This window comes from Hesperophylax consimilis, chromosome 11 (assembly GCF_061612785.1).
Source record: "Hesperophylax consimilis isolate HC1 chromosome 11, BYU_Hcon_1.0, whole genome shotgun sequence".
Classification (NCBI taxonomy): domain Eukaryota; kingdom Metazoa; phylum Arthropoda; class Insecta; order Trichoptera; family Limnephilidae; genus Hesperophylax; species Hesperophylax consimilis.
The window spans coordinates 14,411,583-14,434,675 of record NC_142846.1 but is presented as its reverse complement, the minus strand read 5'-3'; the positions used below and the strand labels follow the sequence as shown (position 1 = coordinate 14,434,675).

General features: G+C 32.3%; 1 protein-coding gene across 5 annotated transcripts in view; it reads right to left on the bottom strand.

Moving 5' to 3' along the window:
* Positions 1–21,742, bottom strand: part of LOC149419829 (protein Aster-B-like) — a 47,728-nt gene extending 25,986 nt beyond the window's left edge. For 3 of the 5 annotated variants that reach the window (XM_089637322.1, XM_089637324.1, XM_089637325.1), the window contains exons 1-5: positions 21,566–21,742; positions 21,272–21,343; positions 16,069–16,194; positions 12,052–12,148; positions 2,731–3,064 (exon numbers count right to left, since the gene is read on the bottom strand). In XM_089637322.1, coding sequence (XP_089493448.1) covers positions 2,731–3,064; positions 12,052–12,148; positions 16,069–16,194; positions 21,272–21,343; positions 21,566–21,609 — 673 coding nt within the window. In that variant the 5' untranslated portion in view covers positions 21,610–21,742. The remainder of the gene's footprint in view (positions 1–2,730; positions 3,065–12,051; positions 12,149–16,068; positions 16,195–21,271; positions 21,344–21,565) is intronic. The other 2 variants (XM_089637323.1, XM_089637326.1) reach the window with 2 other exon arrangements.
* Positions 21,743–23,093: the final 1,351 nt, after the last annotated feature.

The following is a 23,093-nucleotide window of genomic DNA, read 5'->3' as shown; positions in this document are numbered from 1 at the left end:
ACATAAAAAATCAAAAAAATTAACGAATTCCCGTGTAATACGAAATCTTAAGAAAAAAAAAAAAAAAATTGCCAAAATCGAGTTCCGTTTCCGATTTGTGCCAGAGCCCCGGCCCTTTAAATTCATATATTCATTTTATTAAAAAGAAAACAAGTTTACATCACAATATTTTTATATACACAATCTTCATCTGAAGTAAATGTCCACTATTCAGATATTCAAAGCAAATTCGTAAAAATACTATATCTCTGTAAGGCGTAATTTTGCAGCCGATTTCCGGCTCTTTAAATTCAGTTATTTGTAAAAATATCACATAATTTTTGCTGCAGATTACCGTCATGTTCGACCCTTTAAATTTAGATACTATTTATATATATCTGCATAAATAAAAATTTTATGGCTGATTTTAGGCTATCTAAATTCAGATTTTCGTAAAAATATCACATAATTTCCGCATAAATCAAATTTTTGCTGCTGATTACTGTCTCGATCAGCCCTGTAAATTCAGATATTCGTAAAAATAAATTCAGATATTTAAAGTAAATTCGTAAGAATATAATATATTTCAGCATAAATTGAAATTTCTCAGCAGATTTCCGCTGCAGCGGGCCCTAAAAATGAAGATATCCAAAAAAAATCGTAAAAATACAACATATTTCCGCGTAAATCTAAATTTCGCAGTCGATTACTGTCGCGGCCGGGCTATAAATCCAGATATTTGATGTAAATTCGTTAAAATATGACATACCGTTTCCAATAAGAGCTATAGAGTTTAAAATATACATTTAACTGTCTGAAAATAAGACAGTTGTTCGATAAACAGAAAAGAGTGTTGATTGAAGCCTGGTAATACAGTAGAACCCCGTTAATTCGAACCCCGATAATTCGAAAAAACGCGTAATTCGAAATTTTCGCCAAAAAAATTTCCGCAGAAAAATTTTTTCATACAAAATGGTTTTTTAATTCGAAATTCGTTAATTCGTAATTCGAAAATTATTTTTGTACGCGCACGAAAATTTGTTTGTGTAATTCGAAAAAATTTGATTTTTTGCGAAAATAAATCATAATATTTCGTAAATCTGAATCTAAAAGTCAGCAGTGGCGGTAAAACGCCGAAAAATGTATTTTTACGTGGTTATACATCGTCCTAATTAGTATTATTATTTTGTAAATCTGAATCGATTTACACTGGAATGTCGTATTTCTTCAAATTTATTTCGAATATCCGGGATAGAATATAAGGGCCGAGAAAATACGTTTTACGCGGATATATGTCGTAGAAATATCTGAATTTAAAGGATCGGCCGCGAAATTTCGATTTACGAGTAAATGTATCATCGTATATTTACGAATTTATTTCGAATATTTGAATTTCAAATGAAACGCCGCGACGGAAATCGGCCGCGAAATCTCGATTTACGCGTAAATATATCGTATTTTTACGAATTTATTTCGAATATCTGAATTTTTAAGGGCCCGCTGCAACAGAAATCGGCCGCGAAATCTCGATTTACGCGTAAATATATCGTATTTTTGCGAATTTATTTAGAATATCTGTATTTAAAGTGCCGGCTATTTTACATATTTGTTAGTTATTTGTTACATAATAAAGGGATATTTTTTCATAAAAAATATCCTATAAAAATGGACTACGGTAATGTTAATCGATTACAATAAATATATGAAAGGCGTTGACCGAGCAGACCAATATCTTTCGTATTATTCTATTTTACGAAAAACCACTAAATGGACAAAAAGGCTAGCGATGTATATAATAAATTGTGCATTATTCAACTCATTTGTTGTGTACAACTCCGTAAAAGAAAGGAAAATAAAATATAAACATTTTTTTAAGGAAATCGCAGAACACTGGGTGGCTGATCAGATTTCGTCAGATAATAGTCAAGACCCGGAATCAACATCTGGTATCCGAAAAAAATCTTAAAAATCTGATCCTCCAGGAAGACTATCGATGGATATGAGAAAACATATAATGGAAAAGATTGAAGGCCCTGGTAAAAATAAGAATCTACAAAGGCGATGTCGTGTGTGTGCGGTACACAAAATACATAGCGAAACCCGGTACATATGTAAATTCTGTGATGTACCTTTACATAAAGGGAATTGTATCCAACGATTTCATACTTTCAAACAATATTAGTGTTTAGTGGTGTCTATTTTACAAAATATATATACTATGTTGAATGTGCATATAATGACTAAATCGACAATACGACAAAAGTGCAGTTTTTTCAAATTTTTTAAATTTAAACTTAAATTTCGTAATTGTTTATCCAAAAATATAAAAATTTGTGACCTGATCATAATGAAAGATTTCAAATAAGGTAGAATACTGAAAATTTTATTTAAATTTGATCAATAGTTCAGAAGTTATAGCTATTTTACATGAAACGTAATTTTGCTCGCGAACATGATAAAAAATGCCCGCTTTACGGCGTAGATTGATTAAAAAATCCCCCGCAAACATTGTGTTAAGGAAAATTTAATATCTTTTCAAATCTAAATAATATATACTTATAATAAATTATTTTAGCAGACAATTATTTTCATTCAATATTTGAAATGTGCATTCACATGGATATGGCTTACTTTTGTGGGCCATTTTAAAAGTGGAACTTTGCAATTCAATTTACATCCTGTGATTTTTTACATGCAACAACTAGTTTTAAAGCAATCAATAAAGTGCACAAGCAATAAAAAATTGCTCACCAACGATAAGCCGTTCATCATCAGGTACATCCTTGAATATCTTCTTAAAGTCTTCAGATCTGCTCTTGTAGGTTGGGTATAGGGCGCTATACCACGACTTCTTCTTACTCCTAGACTCCTGGGACTTGCCGGGCTGCGGGGTGGGGGTCGGGGTGGGGGGAAGAGGGGTGGAAGGCTGGCGGGGCTGGACCTCCTGGCTGGCGGAGCGCTGCAAAGGCACGCAGGGCAGAGACGGGTCCGACGGCAGGGGAGTGCTCACTGACAGGGACTGCGGAGGTGAAGATACTTGGGATGATGTGTCACTGGCGTAGCGGGTCGAGTTAGAATTACCTCCCTGCAAAGATTGAATATACTATATTATTTGATCAGCAAAATTTAAAAATAAAAATAGCTTCAATTCTCAAATATAGGGCATAAATAAGGGCCAACTCGTTAAGCTAAGAGAAGTCTCTCTCTCATGATGGTTTCCAGGCATCGATGGAAACAAAATAAGACTTTGTTTTAGAATGTTAAATTATTTATAAATAATAAAACTCTTTTAACGGACCAATGGTCCTTGCCTCAGGATACAATATACAATGTATACTACACAAAGTAATTTGGAATTGTAAAAATATTGGATGTAGCTATTATGCAGGGCGAAAACTTCCGACAGGAGATGGGCTCCAGAAGAAGAAGAACTGTTTTTGTTTGTTCATTATCATTCGTTAATCTTATAAAATAAACATAGGGACTTCTGATATGATTTCAAATTTTCACTTTTGTCCCGTTTTAGGGTTGTCGCGTTTTCTTCTTCTCTCTGCATGGTAGGATTAGGTCACAACACAAGGTACTGATACCCCAAAAATAAACATAGGACAAAAACGTTTTTTAATTATAGCCAGATAATTAAGTAAAATTATTTTATGTGAGTGGAAAGAAAACAAAACAAAAATAGAAGGATTATTCTCACAACTTTAAAAATATAATAAAAATATTTTAATAAATATGCAGTTTATTAAATCTTACGACGTTAATTGTAATTGTAATTTAACACATACATTTTCAAATATTTTCACCAAAAAGGTCTCCATTATCGACAATGAATACAATTCAATTTACCAAAAATCACTCTTAATACAATACCAGTATCTTTGATACGATATTAATGAAACGATCAACCAGCAGAGAAGTTAAATATTAATAATATCTTATACCAACATGTGTCATAAAACAATTATTTTATTTAATGATTACTGTACCCAAAACTACCGTCTGATGTATTTAATAGTGTCAATGATACTATCATTCGTTTATTAGTATTTTACAAAAAAAACTATTAGATTAGGTGAAGTTTGAATTGAAGAAGGAAGTAATGCAAGCCCATGAATGAACAACCTTCTACAGAAAAAGATTTATTAAGAATGTGCGGTTTGAGTCGTAACAAACTTATATTGCCCGGACATCGAAGGAAAATATTCAGATCATATTGTAATTTTATTTAGAAATGAAAGTTGTAAGCCGGCAAACAAAAAAATAAATATTAAAAAGTCTTTAATGTTTTATGTATCTGCATTCATTGACAAGTTTCTACAATTGTAAAAATTGAGCTCAGTGATTTGCAAATGACGTAATGCGTAGACGTTTACGGTTTGGAGATTTGTCAAAGAAGTCCAAATTTATCCACTTAAACAATATTCAAATGAGGTATTTTCACAGACTAGGAATACCGTTAAAATGTGTGGAAGATTTAAAGTTTATTTTTCTGATTTTGATCATTGTACTAAAATTGGGTAATGTTCATACTTTCATTCACAATAATTATTGATTTGAAAAATCGGACATTCTGAAACAGGCTACAACATGGAAGCCGCCACTGGCTGGTAAGACGGCTGTTACCAACAATGCCCGGCGTGACTGCAACGCCACCCAATTCACGAACATGTTGTTTTGGCGGCAAAACGAAAACGGCACATTTTAAATTGTTATAGTAAATTAATTTGTTAACATAAAATTACCCTATTTGTAAGAAATGTAATTTGTAATCATAAAATTTTCAATTGAATCAGTACATAATATAAATAACAAAAGGCTCTATGTGACAAATTTGTAAATAACAAGGTTGCTAAAGTTTTTATTTTTATGTTTTTTTTTAATTTTATTTTTTTATTCCAGATTTTGGAGAGGATGGTGCAATCCCACGAGTTCCATATGAAACATAGAATATATGAAAGTAAAAATAAAATATTGTAAGATAATATACAGAAAAAAAATATATGCAAAAAAAAAATAATAACAGAGAAAAAAAAAGTTCAACTTTTAGACATCCGTGACATCAGGATTTGGCTTCATAGCTTGTAAATGGGACCCTAACAGAAAATCCAGTGCTGCCACAAGAGCGTGTTAGCTTGTGGCTAGTCGTGTTCTATTTTATAGATGCGTCAGTAATTACTGTCAGTAAGACCTATTTGATGTCCAAGAAATGTCAAGCAAGGCAAAAGAAGACCTCAACGAATGGAGAAAGCATCTCCGGCACATTAAGTGAATGAAAATGAATAATATTAAATGAAGAAGAATGACAAAATTTAAGAAGTGAAAGAATACAAGTACAGGGGTTGATAAAGAATTATAAGCAGTGTTTGATTCGATTAGAGCAATCTGAAATGCTGTTTGAGCTCGCAAAGTCAATCCAAGTGATAGAGTTGGTTAAATATAAAAATACCATTCTCATCCGGGAATTTCAAAAAACCTTGTTCCAGCATTAATTTTTTGTAAAATCTAAAATCAATAATTCTTATCATCTAATCAGTCCGTAGCGCATTTTTGTTATCTGAAGCAAACGCTGTGCATGAAAAATCTATTTTGGTGTAGGAAAACAGGATGAGTTTTTTTTCTATTTAAAATTTTGATAAAATGATATGAACAGTAAACTGTTTATAATAAAATGCAGTTCTTTAAACTTTTGTGCGCAATCGTAACAACAGTTGATATGGCAAGAAATCAGCAATAATATGCGACAGAATCAACTCTTATTTTGATGTCGATAATGCAGGGCTACTCTGTTATACAAATAAAAATAAAATAAAATTTAAGAAATATCGAAAATCAAGTGTATGTCAAAATGCACTATTTAGCAGGAGTTAACAATACATATACTCAATAGATGGCGCATACAAAAATACGGCAAAACGATTACACACACAGGTAGCGAAAGACACCGCAACATTTATGGAGTTTTACATTTTTGTTTTTATAAACATTGCACGAGTTTTGATACCCATGATTGTGGTTCCATATAATCCATCATAATCTTTTCGTTCAAGTGCCCTATTTTGCTACGTATTGTGTATTCAAAAATCTGTTCGGTGTGGGGGTATTGAAAACCTGGGCTATTTAACCCGGTCAAAAAGTTACAGTCTCCACCGACAAAAATGGATAATTTTAGGTTTCAAGTGGGAATAACCACCATGGTATGATTTAACCGTTCCTCAGGTGTTCCTCAGCGTATCCCTGAGAAAAGCGCGTGGATCTTGGTCACAGCGGACGTGATATAACCGCTCCTGTTCGTTTAATCCTTTTAGAAGGTTTCCCTTGTTAAGAGATTGCTGAAAAGTGTTCAACAAAAGTGTTTTACGTAGTGCTTACCTTCTCAAGTAGCGAAATGTGTGTAACTATTATCGTTTAGCCGTAATTTGCAATTGTCATAATATGTAATATTATGACAATTGCAAATTAACTGTACAGTAAGATACAGTGAAGCTAACACGAACAAAGACTCTCAATACAGCCGGAGATTGAATACACGGCATAAGTGTCAAGCAGTGTAATTAGTTCAGGATTTATGGGACCTCTTCAGCGAGCTGTCTTTCAAGGATATTTATGCATAGAACCGATAAGCCATATTTTGTTCAGTATTTATATTTTTGTTTCAGATGACATACATAAAGAGAATATACACTTTCTTTTTTTCTTTTTTTTTAAAAAGAAAGACAAACATTCCCGGGTTACGAATAACCTGACAATATTTGAAAATCTCCTACTACCACCACTTTGTTTGGTTGGTTTAATATTTTTTGATTATTATAATACTTAAGCCCTCTAGGTTTGAGACAGAGGTATGAAATCAGACCTAGTACGAGGTGTCACGGTATCTTACTGTGAAGTAATTTGTTTGCAACGAGTAATGCTTGCTTTACTTTGTTTATTTTAACACATTCTTTCCGGGAAACGAGAAAACTCGTCATACGCCTTTTTACAGTAAAATGCTGGAGACGAGTTTATTCGTTTGTTGCGCAAAGCGGTAAGGAGCAGGAAACTTGTTAACAAGGGGTTCTAAATGGGTGCGGGGTCATGTGTTTTCTATTGTCGGCGGTACCCGATCTATCTACCTGTCAATACAATGTATTTGAAACACAACAGAAAATAACAAGGGTAAAAATAAACAGTCAGAACATTGCAATTATTTTATTACCTGATATACCTAATAATTTTAACAAAGGATTTTGTTTTTGCATTTTCGTTCGTCTCACCAGTAACTGCTTTATACCGCTTTCGTACAGACGTCTTATATTCGTGTTTCTGAGTTCATTTTGCTTTTATTACACATTTTTGGATATTAAATTTTCGTATTAAATACCAAAGAACTATATTTTGTGTTGGTGAAAAATCTCAAGTTTTTTTGAACTGCCTCTTGTTTCTTGAGTGATATTGTTATTGATAAATATTATTTTTGAATGTTATACATAATTTAACATTCCTAAAGATTATAATTTTACTTTACCCGAAAATGAATCAAGATACATACGAGAATGACGATGAATTGTTTGCTGACAATTTATCTAATTGTTCCTGCCAAAGTGACATAGAAAGTTTATCCGATTACGATCCTTGTGAAGAAGATGTTATTCCTCTTCCATCAACGTTTACCCGAAGAAGAATAAGTTCATCATCTAGTTCTGATTTAGACCATGGCGAAGAATGGTCATCAAGAGATACTCCACCAGTTTTGGAGGAGTTTCTAGGGCAGCCAGGAATAAATACCGAGGACGTTCCTGACAACGTGGAAGATGCCGTAAATTTGTTTATCGATGACAATTTGTTTGCGTTCCTTGTGGAGGAATCAAACCGTTACTAATCATTAGTCGGAACCGGCAAAAATAAAAACGTTTTACGTCGTTGTCGCGTATGTTCCGCTCACAAACTATGCAGTGAAACGCGGTACATGTGCAAGTTCTACAATGTGCCCCTGCATAAAGGAAAGTGTTTCGAACGCTATCACACATTGAAGCACTATTAGGTTATAGTTTTTTTTATATGTATTGAAAATTTCAAAATAATCTTGTAATTTAGTATGAATAAAGTTATTTCAATTGTGAAATACTGTTTTTTCTATGATTCCCAAGAAAGTAGAATGTTTTAGTTCATAAAAAAAGGAATTACACATACATTGCTAAGTAAATAAATAGAGACATCTTTTTAAAGTAAAACACTGAAAGTTTCATCGAAAAATATCAAATAGATCATAAAATATGAATATTTTGCGGAAAGTCTAATTTTGGCGCTAAAATTTAAAAGAACACCCGCGCTACGCCGTGATTTGGCGGGAAAATGCCCGACCATATAATGTTGACAATCGTCATAATATCATACTCATATTATTATTTTTTTATTTTTCATTATCTCAAAGATTTCATGTCGAGAGGAGCGCCCTTTGTTCGTACACAAAATTTGTGTATTGAAGAGATTTTATTTTTTACTTCCTTGGTTAGGTATCTATTGTATTCAGGTATTTCACGGATACTAGAAGAGTCAGGAAAAGGAAGAAGATACAAGAAGATCCAGGAAGAGACAATAGGAGCCAAGAAGGGGCGAGAAAAGGCAAAAAGAAGAAGAAAATCCAAGAAGAGACTAGAAGGGCTAAGAAGAGACTAGAAGAGACAAGAAGAGACAAGAAGAGACAAGAAGAGACGAGAAGGGACAAGAAGAGACAAGACAAACCTAAGAATGTAAACCTAAAGATGCAGTAAGTGGCATGAAGAACTAAAAAGAGACTACAACGGACGAGAAGTGGCGGTAAGAAGTAAGAAGAGACAAGATAAGCCAAGAAGAGGCGAGAAGATTCAATAAGAGATGGGAAGAGCTAAGAAAAGATTAAAAGAGTCCAGAAGAGACAGGAAGCAGCGGTAAGAAGTAAGAAGATTCAGAAGAGCCAAGACTAACCTAGTAGGGGCAAGAAGATGCAAGAGGCAAGAAAAAGCAAAAAGAGCCAAGAGGAGCCAAAAAGGGGTAAGAGGATGCAAGAAGAGGCAAGAAAATGTAAGAAGAGGCAAGAAGAAAGAAGTCATAAAGAAGAAACAATAACGCTAAATTAATTCCTTTATTTCTGTCCTTCCTAAATTCCAATATTGGCTTATTAGGTTGCCTGAATACCGGTCGATTAAACTCTAACCCCCTTCCAATTCTAATTGTACATGTTCGCCAGCGTACCATTAAGAATTCGATTAAAAAATTATTTCTCCGAATATAACTCACTATCTTGGGAAACTACTTGTGGTAGATTATTCACTATTTTTATAAATATATAAACACATTATCTGGTAAGATGGTACAATTTACAAAAACATAATTTTGAAAAAGTTATTATTAAAATAGATTCAGCTGGCACAAGGCAAAATTTAGCATCGGCGATCAAGAAGTTAAGCATGACATTTCATAAATTATTATGTTGGATGAGACATTGATATCTAGCAATCATAGTATGTATAACATTGGATTTTGTTGGATGACACATTGATTTCTAGCAATCATAGTACAACATTGGATGAGACATTGATATCTAGCAATTGTAGTACAACATTGGATTTTGTTGCATGACACATTGATTTCTAGCAATCATAGTACAACATTGGATGAGACATTAATATCTAGCAATCATAGTATAACATTGGATTTTGTTGGATGACACATTGATTTCTAGCAATCATAGTACAACATTGGGTGAGACATTGATATCTAGCAATCGTAGTACAGCTTTGGATTTTGTTGGATGAGACATTAGTATCTAGCAATTATGGTACAACATTGGATTTTGACACATGCTCCGAGTTTGGCATATTATATGTGAAAATAGTACCTAATTTTGAGATAAAAAGCATACTTTCCAATGATGGCTGACTAACCCCTCTGGCCTCTGGCATGTTCTGACAGAATGTTGGAGTATTTCCGTTGTGCAGTAAAATTCAAATAAATGGAATATTTCTTAATGTATCCGAAAACTAAAAACTGTTTTTGAAAGGTAATGAAATACACTTTCAAATTTTATTATTAGAAATAAACATATAATTTTTGAAATATTCAAATTTTGAACATAACATTAAAAAAAAAATTAAATGGTTTTCTTACGTTTTGTAACAAAAATTACTGATAATGAAAATATTTATAAAAATACACATTTCATTAGATAAATGTATTACAAATGTTATTGTCACATCACTTTTTTTGAAGTTTAATATAAAAATAATTGATCAAAAATTCACCAAGTTTCAATGGTCTTTTTGAAATTGCTGTTGGATCCTTTGGTTTCATAAAGGTACACAATAAAATTTTTCTGTGGTTAACTTCTAGATTTGAATATAAAGCGTGGTGTTTTCTCTTTCTAACACCGTTTAGATTATATTTCTTACCATGACAGTAAGGGAAACACAACAATTTCTATGGGAACATATGAGTTGATTCCAAAGGTGAACAAATTAGCCTTAGGGTTTAAGATAGAAAATAATTATGTTCATATAGCTATTTCAAAAATAAAGAGAATTTTATGAACTAACCATGTTCTTCATAAGCATTACACTTTCTTAATCTCACAGAAACTTTTTCTTTGCAATGAATGACTGTTTAACGGCCTTTGCGTTTGCGTAAATAATTCATGTATTTTTTATGTAAGGTCTTATGTATTCAATCATTCAAGTAGAGAATTCCAGCGACATAATAAACCCAATGTTCAGCCATGGATAATGATCGCAGCCACAAATACACTAACATAAATGAATATGTGATTGAATTTATTTTGTGGTAAAAACATGACCGGCTTGAATTGTTTCATATTTACTCTGTAACACTGTATTGCGATAAAATTAACATTAAAAACTAAATTTTACATTTATTACAGGAGGATCTATAGGATTCAGAGCACTGACTAAATAATTTGCTCGGAGGAAAATGGTTGATACAAGATTAGATAAATTTGACACATTTTTTATCATTTGTTTGCAAACATTGCCAGTGTTCTCATGTGTACTTTTCTTGTAAAAAAAAACACTAAATCCAATAAAAAGGGTATAATATCTTCAAAAGTATTTTTAATTGTCGTACCACAGAAATGTTTTAATGTTTCGACCAGGGTTTGCAAATCCCGCGCCTTTTTCAAATCCAGCAGGATTGCAGGGTAGAATTTAGAAATCCTGCAGGAGATGCGGGATTTTTATGAAAGGGTGTTAAATTCTAATAATGCCCACTTTTCACAAACATTTTTTTTATTATTTGGCATCAATTATCTTTGATACTAGTATATTATAAAAATAGTCATTGAAAAGGTAACATAAGTAATTTAGGAGTAATTTACTTATCAATTATATTTGGTATTAATTACATAGTAATTATAAAAAAGTCATTGAAATGGTAATATAAAAAGTAATTTTTGTAGCAATCATCTTTTGTACTAGAAACATTATGAAAAACGTTGTTGAAAGGGTAACATAATAAGTAATTTAAGAGTACTTTTTGTATCAATCATCTTTGGTATTAGTAACATTTTTAAAAAGTCATTGAAAAGGTAACATATTAAGTTATTTAAGAGTACTTTTTTGAATCAATCACCTTTTGTACAGATAACATTATAAGAAGATATTGAAAAGGTAACATTATAAGTATTTTAAAAAGACTTTGATTATAACAATAGGACTCTCCAGTCATTTTGGATAAATCTTCTTTGGTACTAGGAATATTATAAAGTATCATTAAAAAAGAAACGTAATAAGTATTTTAAGAAGATTGTGCTGTTATTGCAGTACTAACTTCTGGGCATTTTGGTGCTTGCTTATCAAGTGATTAGCAACTCGTAAGCATGTGGAAAATCAAAACAGCATGTTTTTGGTGTAAATTCGGTATTTTTCTCAATCCCGCAAATTGCACAAATCCACAGGATCAAATATTGCTGAAATCCCGCAGTATTGTGGGATTGCAAACCCTTTTGACGACAAATAATAAAGTTGGACATTGGAAAGGCAGAAAAAACAAGTAACTAATATTTTTTTTATTTGTATCAAAAAAACAAAATATACTCACAACTTCAAGATTTTGTCCTAAGTAATCACCATGTTCTAGTATGGGACTAGTAGCTGTAGCTGGGCGGCGACAAGGAGATGGGGAGCGAGACACGCTTCTGGAAAATAAGATTTAATAAAATCAATAACTCTATGAACATGTTAACCATCTTGCGCCAGTATTTTGTTCATGGCAGCAATCATCTCCATAAACCTTACTGAGAAGAAATTGTAGAAACAGAAAATTAACAAATCACTTATCATGAGTACCTACAGTTTGTGCTCATGTTAAAAATGTTTTCAATGGTTAAAAAGCTTTAAGACAATTAACTGTAGCAGTTGAAAAATCGTGAGAATTAAGTCACTGGACATCCTTGAAATGTAGATAATGGGAATAGTGGATGTACCTCTTGAATGCTCGTGAGAATTAAGTCACTGGACATCCCTGAAATGTGGATAATGGGAATAGTGGATGTACCTCTGAATGCTCGTGAGAATTAAGTCACTGGACATCCCTGAAATGTAGATAATGGGAATAGTGGATGTACCTCTGAATGCTCGTGAGAATTAAGTCACTGGACATCCCTGAAATGTAGATAATGGGAATAGTGGATGTACTTCTGAATGCTCGTGAGAATTAAGTCACTGGACATCCCTGAAATGTGGATAATGGGAATAGTGGATGTACCTCTGAATGCTCGTGAGAATTAAGTCACTGGACATCCCTGAAATGTGGATAATGGGAATAGTGGATGTACCTCTGAATGCTCGTGAGAATTAAGTCACTGGACATCCCTGAAATGTAGATAATGGGAATAGTGGATGTACCTCTGAATGCTCGTGAGAATCAAGTCACTGGACACCCTTGAAATGTAGATAATGGGAATAGTGGATGTACCTCTGAATGCTCGTGAGAATTAAGTCACTGGACATCCCTGAAATGTAGATAATGGGAATAGTGGATGTACCTCTGAATGCATGTCCGTGAGCGTAATTCTCAAGTGTATATCCTGTTATCTGAAAACTTGTTTAACAGAGCTTATGTAAATATTATGTATTGATTTTAGACATATTTCATTTTACAACTGCCGAGGATGGTTTTTTTTAAAGCCCCCATTTGGTAGGTCACTATTTAATATTTCGTAGTACTGCCGTCCCGGGAACCATTCATTGGATAACCGACACGTCTGCCACAGGTCATCTAAGTGGTTCGCTACGTTTGGTGACTTAGCAGGGATGCCCGGGGGCATGGTGTGAGGTGTGTCCAGATCTTGCCGGAAGATGTGTCTCTGTACCAACTGCGGCGCCAACCGGTTGAGGGAGACAGTTTGACCTCTCCGGCCTGATTCTCTCGACCGCTTCCCTTACACCGCCGTGGAAGGGATGAATTCTTATGTCCGTCACTCCTGGACACACAGACCCCCAGGTTCCTACGCAGAACTTCATCTCGTTCCCTTCCTTAAAAAAATCCACTGCAAAGCAACGCCAAAGATGACATTGGCCCTGAGGGAAATTATTTTCCTTAGATCTACATGACCTGCAATGGATTTTCCTTGAAGAATTGATGTATATTAAAAGCCACAAAACTGCTGTCTTTATTGCTGCTCATAATTTTGTTCAGATTTGATCATGGCCTCAAATAATTACCGAGACTCTCAAAAAATACAAAGATAAAGTTGGAAGTTTCCTTTAAATTTGATCATTTCCTATCACTCTCAGGTAACATTTCATTCACCCAGGAGTAAGATCAGTTATTTAATTACTTCCTTTGACTTCTTGCTTCTTAAGTCAAAGTGACTTAGTTAAATTTATTTGTTATCTTCCTCCATAAACAAAAAATGGAATTGTATGGTCTACTTGGACAGAGATATGATTGAACATTGTTCATTGTGCAAAAGTTACACTTCTAATATGTTTGCAAGTACTCATCAGTATTTTATATTTAATTAGGTATTCAAGCGTCATATCTAATGCAATAAAAAGCCACTTAGAATATCAATAATGGGTGTAATCTTCATATACAAAGTTTTCTGTTTAGCAATCGTATTTCAATGGATGATTAAACGTAGAAGGTGTGCAATGTATTATTTTAAATTCTGCTTGTTCTATTGAATTCTAAAGATAGTTTATTTTATTATGATAATTTGTATTGTATTGTAAGGTCATAAAATATTAAACCTATGTATATGTATAACGAATATGTTATATAAAACAATTGAAACAATATCATCTTCTTTATATTTATAACAGTGATGATCTGTGATTTTGTAGTGAGCTACCACTCAATTTCTATTACCGCTATGGCTCACTGAAAATTCACAGACCGCCAAAAGTAAATAATATGAACAATTATCAAACCATTAACTATTTTCCATGACAATCCCCCTTATAAGATAATAAGATTTGTAATATTTATGTATATTGAAACACTACTTTGAAAACACAATTAATCAGAAATTTAATTTCCACTAACAGAGAAAGGAAATTATAATTGTAAAAGTTTGCTTTCCCAAGAAAGAAATTCAGTAATAAGAACATAAATGGAGATGCTAAGACTATCATACAAGCTGCTATTTTGTCTGATGACTTTGTGCTTTTTTAAAGAGTTTTCGTAACAAACTATAATTTCTTCTCTATTATAGCTACTAGCTGCATGTTCAGTCTGTCTGTGTCGATAGAGACATCAATAGCGCATGTTGTTTTTACGTCCAACAGATGGCGTTTATATTTCTTTCAAAAAGCATGTTTTTTACCTGTCACAGGTGACATCTATATAATATAGGTATATAAAAACACACGCGTATTCGAAAGCAAAGTTGTGTCAAAATTTCAAAGCAATCGGTGTAGAACTTTCAGAGATTTTGAACAAACGAACATTTAAATTTTTATTTATATAAACAGAAGATGTACCGAAACATCATGCAATATGGACAATAAATATTTAGCACATAAATAATCCCCCCATTCTATCTTGCCTTTCCTAACATTGGTTTTACAAATCATTCATAAATGGAACATATGTTATCTCAAGTGAAGTTCATTACATCTTGACTTCAGGTAGAAACTATGATTAGAACCTACACAATTGCAATAAAATAATTACAGCTTGATAAGAAAATGTAGAAATTAAAAACAAATTTAACTAACTTAAAAAATGAAAAGCGAAAACTCCTATCTAATTTACTATTTTGCTGCTAGGAATAAACATCTTTTAGGCACAAAATGCAGCAAAAAGGGAGTATGTTTTGACTTTGCCGATTGGATACACCGGCGTTCAACAGATAAATATTAAAAATTTCAAATATTAAAAAAAAACACAATTTATTTTTCAGTCTCATTTAGACACAACATACATCATGTAATTATCTCGCTTACAAAGCGTCTTCTGGTTATACGGGTTTTCCAATAAGAGGTGTTATTTTAAATAGCCCGCTATTTCGGTAGATGTTACTTTTGAAGCTCTCATTTTTTGACATTTGACAAGTAGAAACTATGCCATTAATAAAAATGGAACGATACACGCTTCAACAACGCATTGAAATTATTAAAATTCACTATTTTTAATTATTAGAATTCCATCGAAAAATCATCTTGAGTGATGAGGCCCATTTCCACCTCGGTGGCTTCGTCAACAAGCAAAATTGTCGCATCTGGGGCTCGGAAAACCCAAGAGTTATTGTTGAAAAGCCTCTCTATCCTCAACGTGTGACTGTTTGGTGCGGTTTATGGTCCGGCGGAGTCATTATACCTTACTTTTTCGAAAATGAGGCTGGAGCAACAGTTACGGTGAATGGATTGCGCTATCGAGAGATGATTAATGATTTTTTATGGCCGGAATTGGATGGTATTGATCTGGACAACGTTTACTTTCAACAAGATGGCGCTACGTGCCACACAAGCAACGAAAGCATTGATCTTTTACGATTGAATATCAAAATAACACCTCCTATTGGAAAACCCTTATTTTTACATTAAACCTTCTAAGTGTTGTCAAAACATCACCATTTTTTTGTTAATTTAATTTTAAAATTCAACTAACCTGTGTTCTGATGAATTGTGCTGAGATGCTTGTTGAGTGATGGCTCCCGAAAAAGACAAGGCATGGCTGATGCTCTGACCAATGGCATCATGGGATGATATTACAAGATTTTCCACAGATTTTCGCCTAGAACATTTCATGACTTGTAAAAATAATACTTAACAGCCACATTTATTTTTATCAAAGGAATAAGTGTCTTGCATTTTAAAGCCACAATATTACTGTTACTTGACAGGAAAAGTGCAATAAATAATCACTAATTTAATTTGAGCTATCTACTTCGGATAAGCTTTATTTTTATAGCCATTGTAAGGTAAAAGTTATTTCAGAAAACTCTGGCAGTAAGAATTTACTGATGCCGTGGTGTTAATGTATAATTTGTGTACATATATATGGGGGGCACAGTTCTGAAGGGAACCAAGTTCATTAAAGTTAATTTTGAGAAAATGAGACCCTAATACATTATTTTCTGCTTTACAAAATATTCAATTCACAACCAAAAATATCTGTACCTTAAAGCTGAAAGCCGGAAATCACAATTTTTTGTATCTTGTTTTTTTAATTTTCCATAGAATCAAATACTGCTTTAGAAACTGTATAAAATTATCTTTCCAGTGTGTACATTTAAAATAAACATTATTATTTCTAAATAATAAAATTTTAATATGAAACGTGAAAAATGTTGTCAAAAACGCTAACCACAATTGTAATATATATATATATATATATATATATAATATAGTGTGCCGGGGTTCCTACCTGAAGACTGTAATAGAACCACTTAATATTGCCCAAAAACTGATTCTCAAAGTTATGTACAAGAAAGAATTTAGACATTCTACACAGTTACTTATAGGGAAAGTAATATCATGAATTTAAAACTATTTATCACACAAACGCTGTGCAAATTTTTTAACAATACGTACCTATTAGTTTTGTGAAAAGAACGCAGCAAATTCGTACTACAAGAATTGCCTGTGGTCTGAACTTTATAGTAATTCACCCTAAATCTTCATTTGGGCAAAGACATTATTTGTACCAGGCTCCACTTCTATTTAATAGCCTTTCAAAACACATGAAGTCTTCAAGTTTTTTGTGCACTATTAAAAAGAATGTTGAATTATTTGTGCTACCCGAGGATTTCCAACATTTAAAATATTGGCGTCCTCTGGTATTATACAACTACTGAAATAGCTTACTTTAAAACGCCGGCAGTCCAGTAATACTTGAGAGCTGAGATACTGATGTCCATTAATTTGCATAATCTTAACTCTAATATGAAATCTCGGAATTGCAAAAGAAATATTTGGAGAGTGAGCTTAACGTCTGTAAGATGTATTCGTTGTTTCTGTCGATTCGTTTGTTGATGTATATGTTAAGATATATTCGTTGAATTCGTCGATTTGTTTGTTTCGGAGCAAATAGCTTTCTGAGTTGATGTACCCAAAAATTGGCTCTAAAATATTATAGACGAGTTGTTTTCATTCAATATTCTAAATTACTTTAAACACTTAAGTCCAACAAGGAGAAATAGTATACCAGAGAGGTTAGAGTTAAAAAAACTGAAGTCCCATATAATATATTATTATACACAGGGCCGGCCCTGAACCAAACAGAGCGTGGCGGGAGTGAAATTTAGGCGGCCCTTGTCGAAACCAGTAGATGCCTAGGTAATGATCACTGTAATCAATAATATTCGTATGATTTGTATTTATGTGTAGCGCCGTTATTATGAAAAATAATTTCGAGGGTGATGTGTTAGGACTGTTAGGTATTATCAGTGCCTTGGCAATTCGGTACCCGGAGCAAACTGCTCCATCTGCGCCCGCGTAGGGCCGGCCCTGATTATACAGCCCATATTTTTAAACAATTGAAGCACTTGACTTATGGAAACTATTTTTGACACGTTTGAAACATAAAAAGAACTTCAAACCCCTTTCCTCTACAATTTAGCAAATATCGCTTCCAAACTTTCAGCTTTAAGTTATAGATAATTATAATATCATCCAGGTGCATATAGATTTGCTAAAATGGTGAAAATCTTTCTTCCTAAGATAGTTTAGGAAGTTTGAATCTAGATTTCACCAAAAATATTTTAAAAATTTTGACTTGGACCAGTTTAGAATTGACCCCCATATAATGCTGATCAGCTGTCTTTTCTATTTTATTTTTTTTGAATTAATTTAACAAAAATTTTGACAAACTTTTACTAAATGTTAGGATCCACCATGATTCTAAAATGTAAAGTGAGTTTTGAGTTTAACATTTGATTATTGAATATAAAACCTCAAATTGTAATATTTAATTATTGAAGACAATATTAGCGATTTCTAAATGAAAATCAACAGAAAAATCAGAAAAGGATACGGTCACATTTAGGACACGAACCCAGGACCCTCGTCTTTCCAGGACACTTGTCTTTTCAGATTTTCGTTTAGCAATCGCTAATATTGTCTTCAATAATTAAATATTACAATTTGAGGTTTTACTCAATAAAGTTATTCCGAAAAATAAATTTAACATTTGAATTTAAATTAAACCATAAGTTATATGATGCAGACAATATTTTTAGAATGTAAAACACAAATGATTGTATGTGCAATCTAATATTCACTTGAGCGATTGGTTGTGTATTGGTTGTTATTTAATTAATATAGTAATGAACTGCCTACTGCGGTTTTAAGCCAATGAATCCCCTAAATTTCATCGTTTATTCCATATTTTTAGTTTCTATAAATTTGGCACATTATGACAAAACGTTTTTGCAAACTCGCCATAATATGCCAAAAATCGCTCAGACAGATATTGTTGATGGTTCACAAATATTCTTAAATCCATCAATAAGATTGTCAATACCCAATGCCAATGATGGTTTCAAAAATATTCTTAAATCCATCAATAAGATTGTCAATACCCAATGCCAATGATGGTTTCAAAAATATTCTTAAATCCATCAATAAGATTGTCAATACCAATTGATGGTTTCAAAATTATTCTTAAATCCATCAGTAATTTTGTTAATACCCAATACCAATTGATGGTTTCAAAAATATTCTTAAATCCATTAATAAGATTGTCAATACCCAATGCCAAACGAATGTTTTTATATTTACAATAATATTGGGCATGTGCGCATGCGAAAATGGAAGGATTGACAGATGTATTGATGAATTTTAAAAAATATTTTCAAATACATCAACAATATTATTAGCGTGTGTGTGGGCACCCCGAAGACAGTCAATGTAAGTTGACAGTAAAGCTTCAATCAAAATTCAAATTATTCACCATCAATGAGGAAGTCTCAAACGGAAATCGCTGTCTTTGAAAACTATCAATTGGTTGCATCATTGACAATTTATATTGACAGTCTCGGGGACGTTTTGGAGCTTTGATAACAAGAATAAATAAATAAAAATGTCAGTGCATAAACTTTGTGAAGGTGTGTTAGTTAATGTAATAGCAGTGACAATTTCAGAGTAATTAAAGTATTTGTTTTATTTTAATCAGAAAATAACTAGAATAGGTAAAAGGGAAATACAGGAATTTTTAAAGATTATGTTTCGTAAGGAGTATATATAATTTTTAAAAAGGTTTTAAATATCATAAGATCACTGGCAATATAAAAATCGTATATCATTTGAAGGTGTGGATGTGCAAGAAGCAAAGCTAGTTGGAACATAGGTAACAGGTACATATATAAATTATTTTAAAAAAAAACACTCACACACAAAAAATATTTTTTTTATATTTGACTGTATTATCATTTAGAAAATTTAAAAATAACAGCACCGTTACTGACGGCGGTGTAATCGAGATATCTCTTTTCATATCAATAAAAACAATTAATTAAAATTAGTTTGAAATATTTCAATACTGAACTAATGGAAAACATTAATTAGAATGAAAAATCGATTCTTAAAAGCCAATTCATCGACATTGAGACACCTTGACTCCTTAACAAATAAAATGGTTAACCAGGTTGAAATTCTAGCAAAGTTGTTGTTATTGTTTTTTTTTAATTTCTGGCTGTTGTAATTTTTTTACATGATGTTCGGATAATTAAAATTAATATTAAGAATTTATAGGACATCTTTACTGTAATTTTATATAAATCTCTTTGATCTAAGCTAAATATAGTTTTAAAAGTATTCTATAATTTAGTAATAGAAGTAGATGAAAGTTGGTTAAGCTATACAAAAAAAGAACAATAAAGCAATTCCATTTAAACAATGAATGTGTAAATAACATTTAAGGTCACAGACAATTCTAGAAAAAAGAATAGCAATACACATTTACGTAGTTTACCTGAATTCAAGAAAACATGCACTTTTTATTACCTTCAAACCAAGGTTAGCTGTGGAGGGGGCTTATTTAATCAAGTATTATGGTCATGAGTAAGCAATGCAATATAATGCATCTATGTCATGCAATATCCAGTTGAAATCACATACATTTCTAAATTATTGAGAGCTTGTTAACCGCTCAAATAACACAATACCTTGCCAGAGACTTATAATTCTATGCGATACTAAAGATTTATTTAAGATCTGCAAACTACATATTAAGAATCACAAAACCCAGGCCAAAATGAAATAGATAAAATCATAAAAATGTTATTAAGTATATATTTTAATGTATGGATAATATATACAGTTAAAGAATATGACCGACAGAAATATATGATGATATATTATACACTAGGCAAGATTATTATGTAACTAATAAAATACTACAATGACGTTTGCTATTACTACTGTATGAAACGTTAATAATTATTTCACTTAAAAGTTATAGTTAATATGAAGAGAAAGTGGAGCATAAAACATAAATAGTTGGGTAACATGAGAAATGGCAAAACGTGTCAAAGCAACCATTTACTGAGTGGCATATAAGTATTGTTTGGGAATACAAGCAATGAAACATTTAAATAAACTACTACATCACCCAGTGTTCGCATTGTGCATCGGAGCCTCGGTGTACGAACCTTGAGTGGAGTTTAATTAATCCCAATTGTGCGAATAATCACTCATTACACTCACAAGAGGTGATTATGTTAACATTTAACCAGACCATCCCCATAAATACTAGTGGATTCAACTATCCTTGTAATTATGGAGACAATATTATTTTTATCCTCTCAAAAATTACCAGGGTTTCATCAATAATCAAGTATTTTATAATCTACATTGGGAAATGTAATTACCTGCTTATTTTGTTTGGGACCTCTAATGTCAATCTTCTCTTGGCATCCGCCAAATAGTCCTGTTCCTGCCTTCTATCAAAATTAAGAAAATAAAAAGAAAAGAATTCGAAAAATAAAATAATAAATCATGCTCAAATTTCTAATACCTATAAAAAAACAACATCTTAGTCGCCTTTAACGAAAAAGAGCTGATTTCATTCCAGCTAACAACGATAATGTGCAAAAACCTAGTAAAAATGATATTAACATCTAAAATCAAACACGCATAATAGACTGCAATTTTTATGTACTTACATTGGAGGAACAGGACTTGTATTTTCTTTTTCAGAATTAAGCATACTAACACAAAAGCACCATTAGAAGGACCGAAGTTTGGGCCTCATTTCAAAAACACAAAATATCATAATTTAAACAGAGTAATTTCTAAAATCTAAGCGAACAATAGCTTTTTGATAACACAAAACGTCTTCCATGACGTTTAATAATAAAATGCTGCCAGATGATGTACATGAATAATCAATTAGATACGATGACGTATAGAGTAGGTACTGTATTACTTGGCAGTTTGGTTACCAGCCGTCTCATTATTTGGAAGTCCACGAATATTGCATAAAACATTTTTATAAATCATGTTCGCCTTCGTAAGGTTTGTGCAATAATTTGTGTATTGTCGTAAACTAGCTTGTATACTTTTAAAACAGAAGATTTTTTTTAGAATGAACGCCAAAATTTATGAATTATTAGCTAAATAAATTGATGTTCTTCGCGTTTATTTATTCTCATTTTGACGATATAAAATATAAAAAGAACAACATCATAAATCTATTTTATACATATACAGAAGAGTGTCCATGGCAGACATCTGTGGGTGGCGTGGATTTTATTTTTGTACAAAATCTACAGTTTTATTCAGAGGCTGATGAAAATTTGCACACTTGACCTTCAAAACAAGAGAAAAGTCATTTTTATTAAAATTCGAAAACTCTGTGGCAACGCCGGGGACTTCAACTAGTCAATAATATAAATTGGAAATGAAAAAAGTAACACCAAATTTTCGACACAAAATTTTGCGAGATATTTTTTCTCTCTTTTAGAATATGGTGTTTTTTTTCGAAAAAAAAATAACGCAAGCAAATATAAAGATTTTTGAACAATAGTAAATTGACAACTGGGATTCTATCATAAAACCTTTCACTAATAATTTTATTAGTACCATCATTAGTATTTTATTTTTGGAAAACAAAAATTCGAAATCATAAAAATAAAGTACCAACACAATTACAAATAGCTTAAAAATTTAATTAAAAAAAACATACAAAAATATTTTTTGCAAACATGGAAAAAATAATCTTAGTCAACCATTGGGTTTATTTTCGTTCAACCATTTCAGGTGCAGATGGGTGATTTTTGCTTTTAGGAATCCAGTGTATCCAAGATGATCTCCCTGACATAGGAGGCCCGGAAGACTCGGTCGGGGCACTGAAACTTCTCTGCAAAAAATATTTTGGAAATAATTGTTTTTCACATAGCATCTTAAAAATGTTTTTTTTTACTTTGCCTTGGTTCCCTTTTGAAGAGCTCAATAATTTGTGTGAAAGAAAAAATATGCAGGTTTGTTTAGTACCAGAGGCATTTTCACATTGACACACTTATCTTTACAGGCGGCCAAAAGAGGAACTAACGAATAAACAAACTATGTTTTTAATGCATAGATATTTTTTCTATCAACAAAATCTAAACTAGGCCGCCAACTGCAAATTTCAGCATGTCGATTTGTACTAAAAATGGTTTGTGATGTCTCCATAGTAGATATTATGTCGTT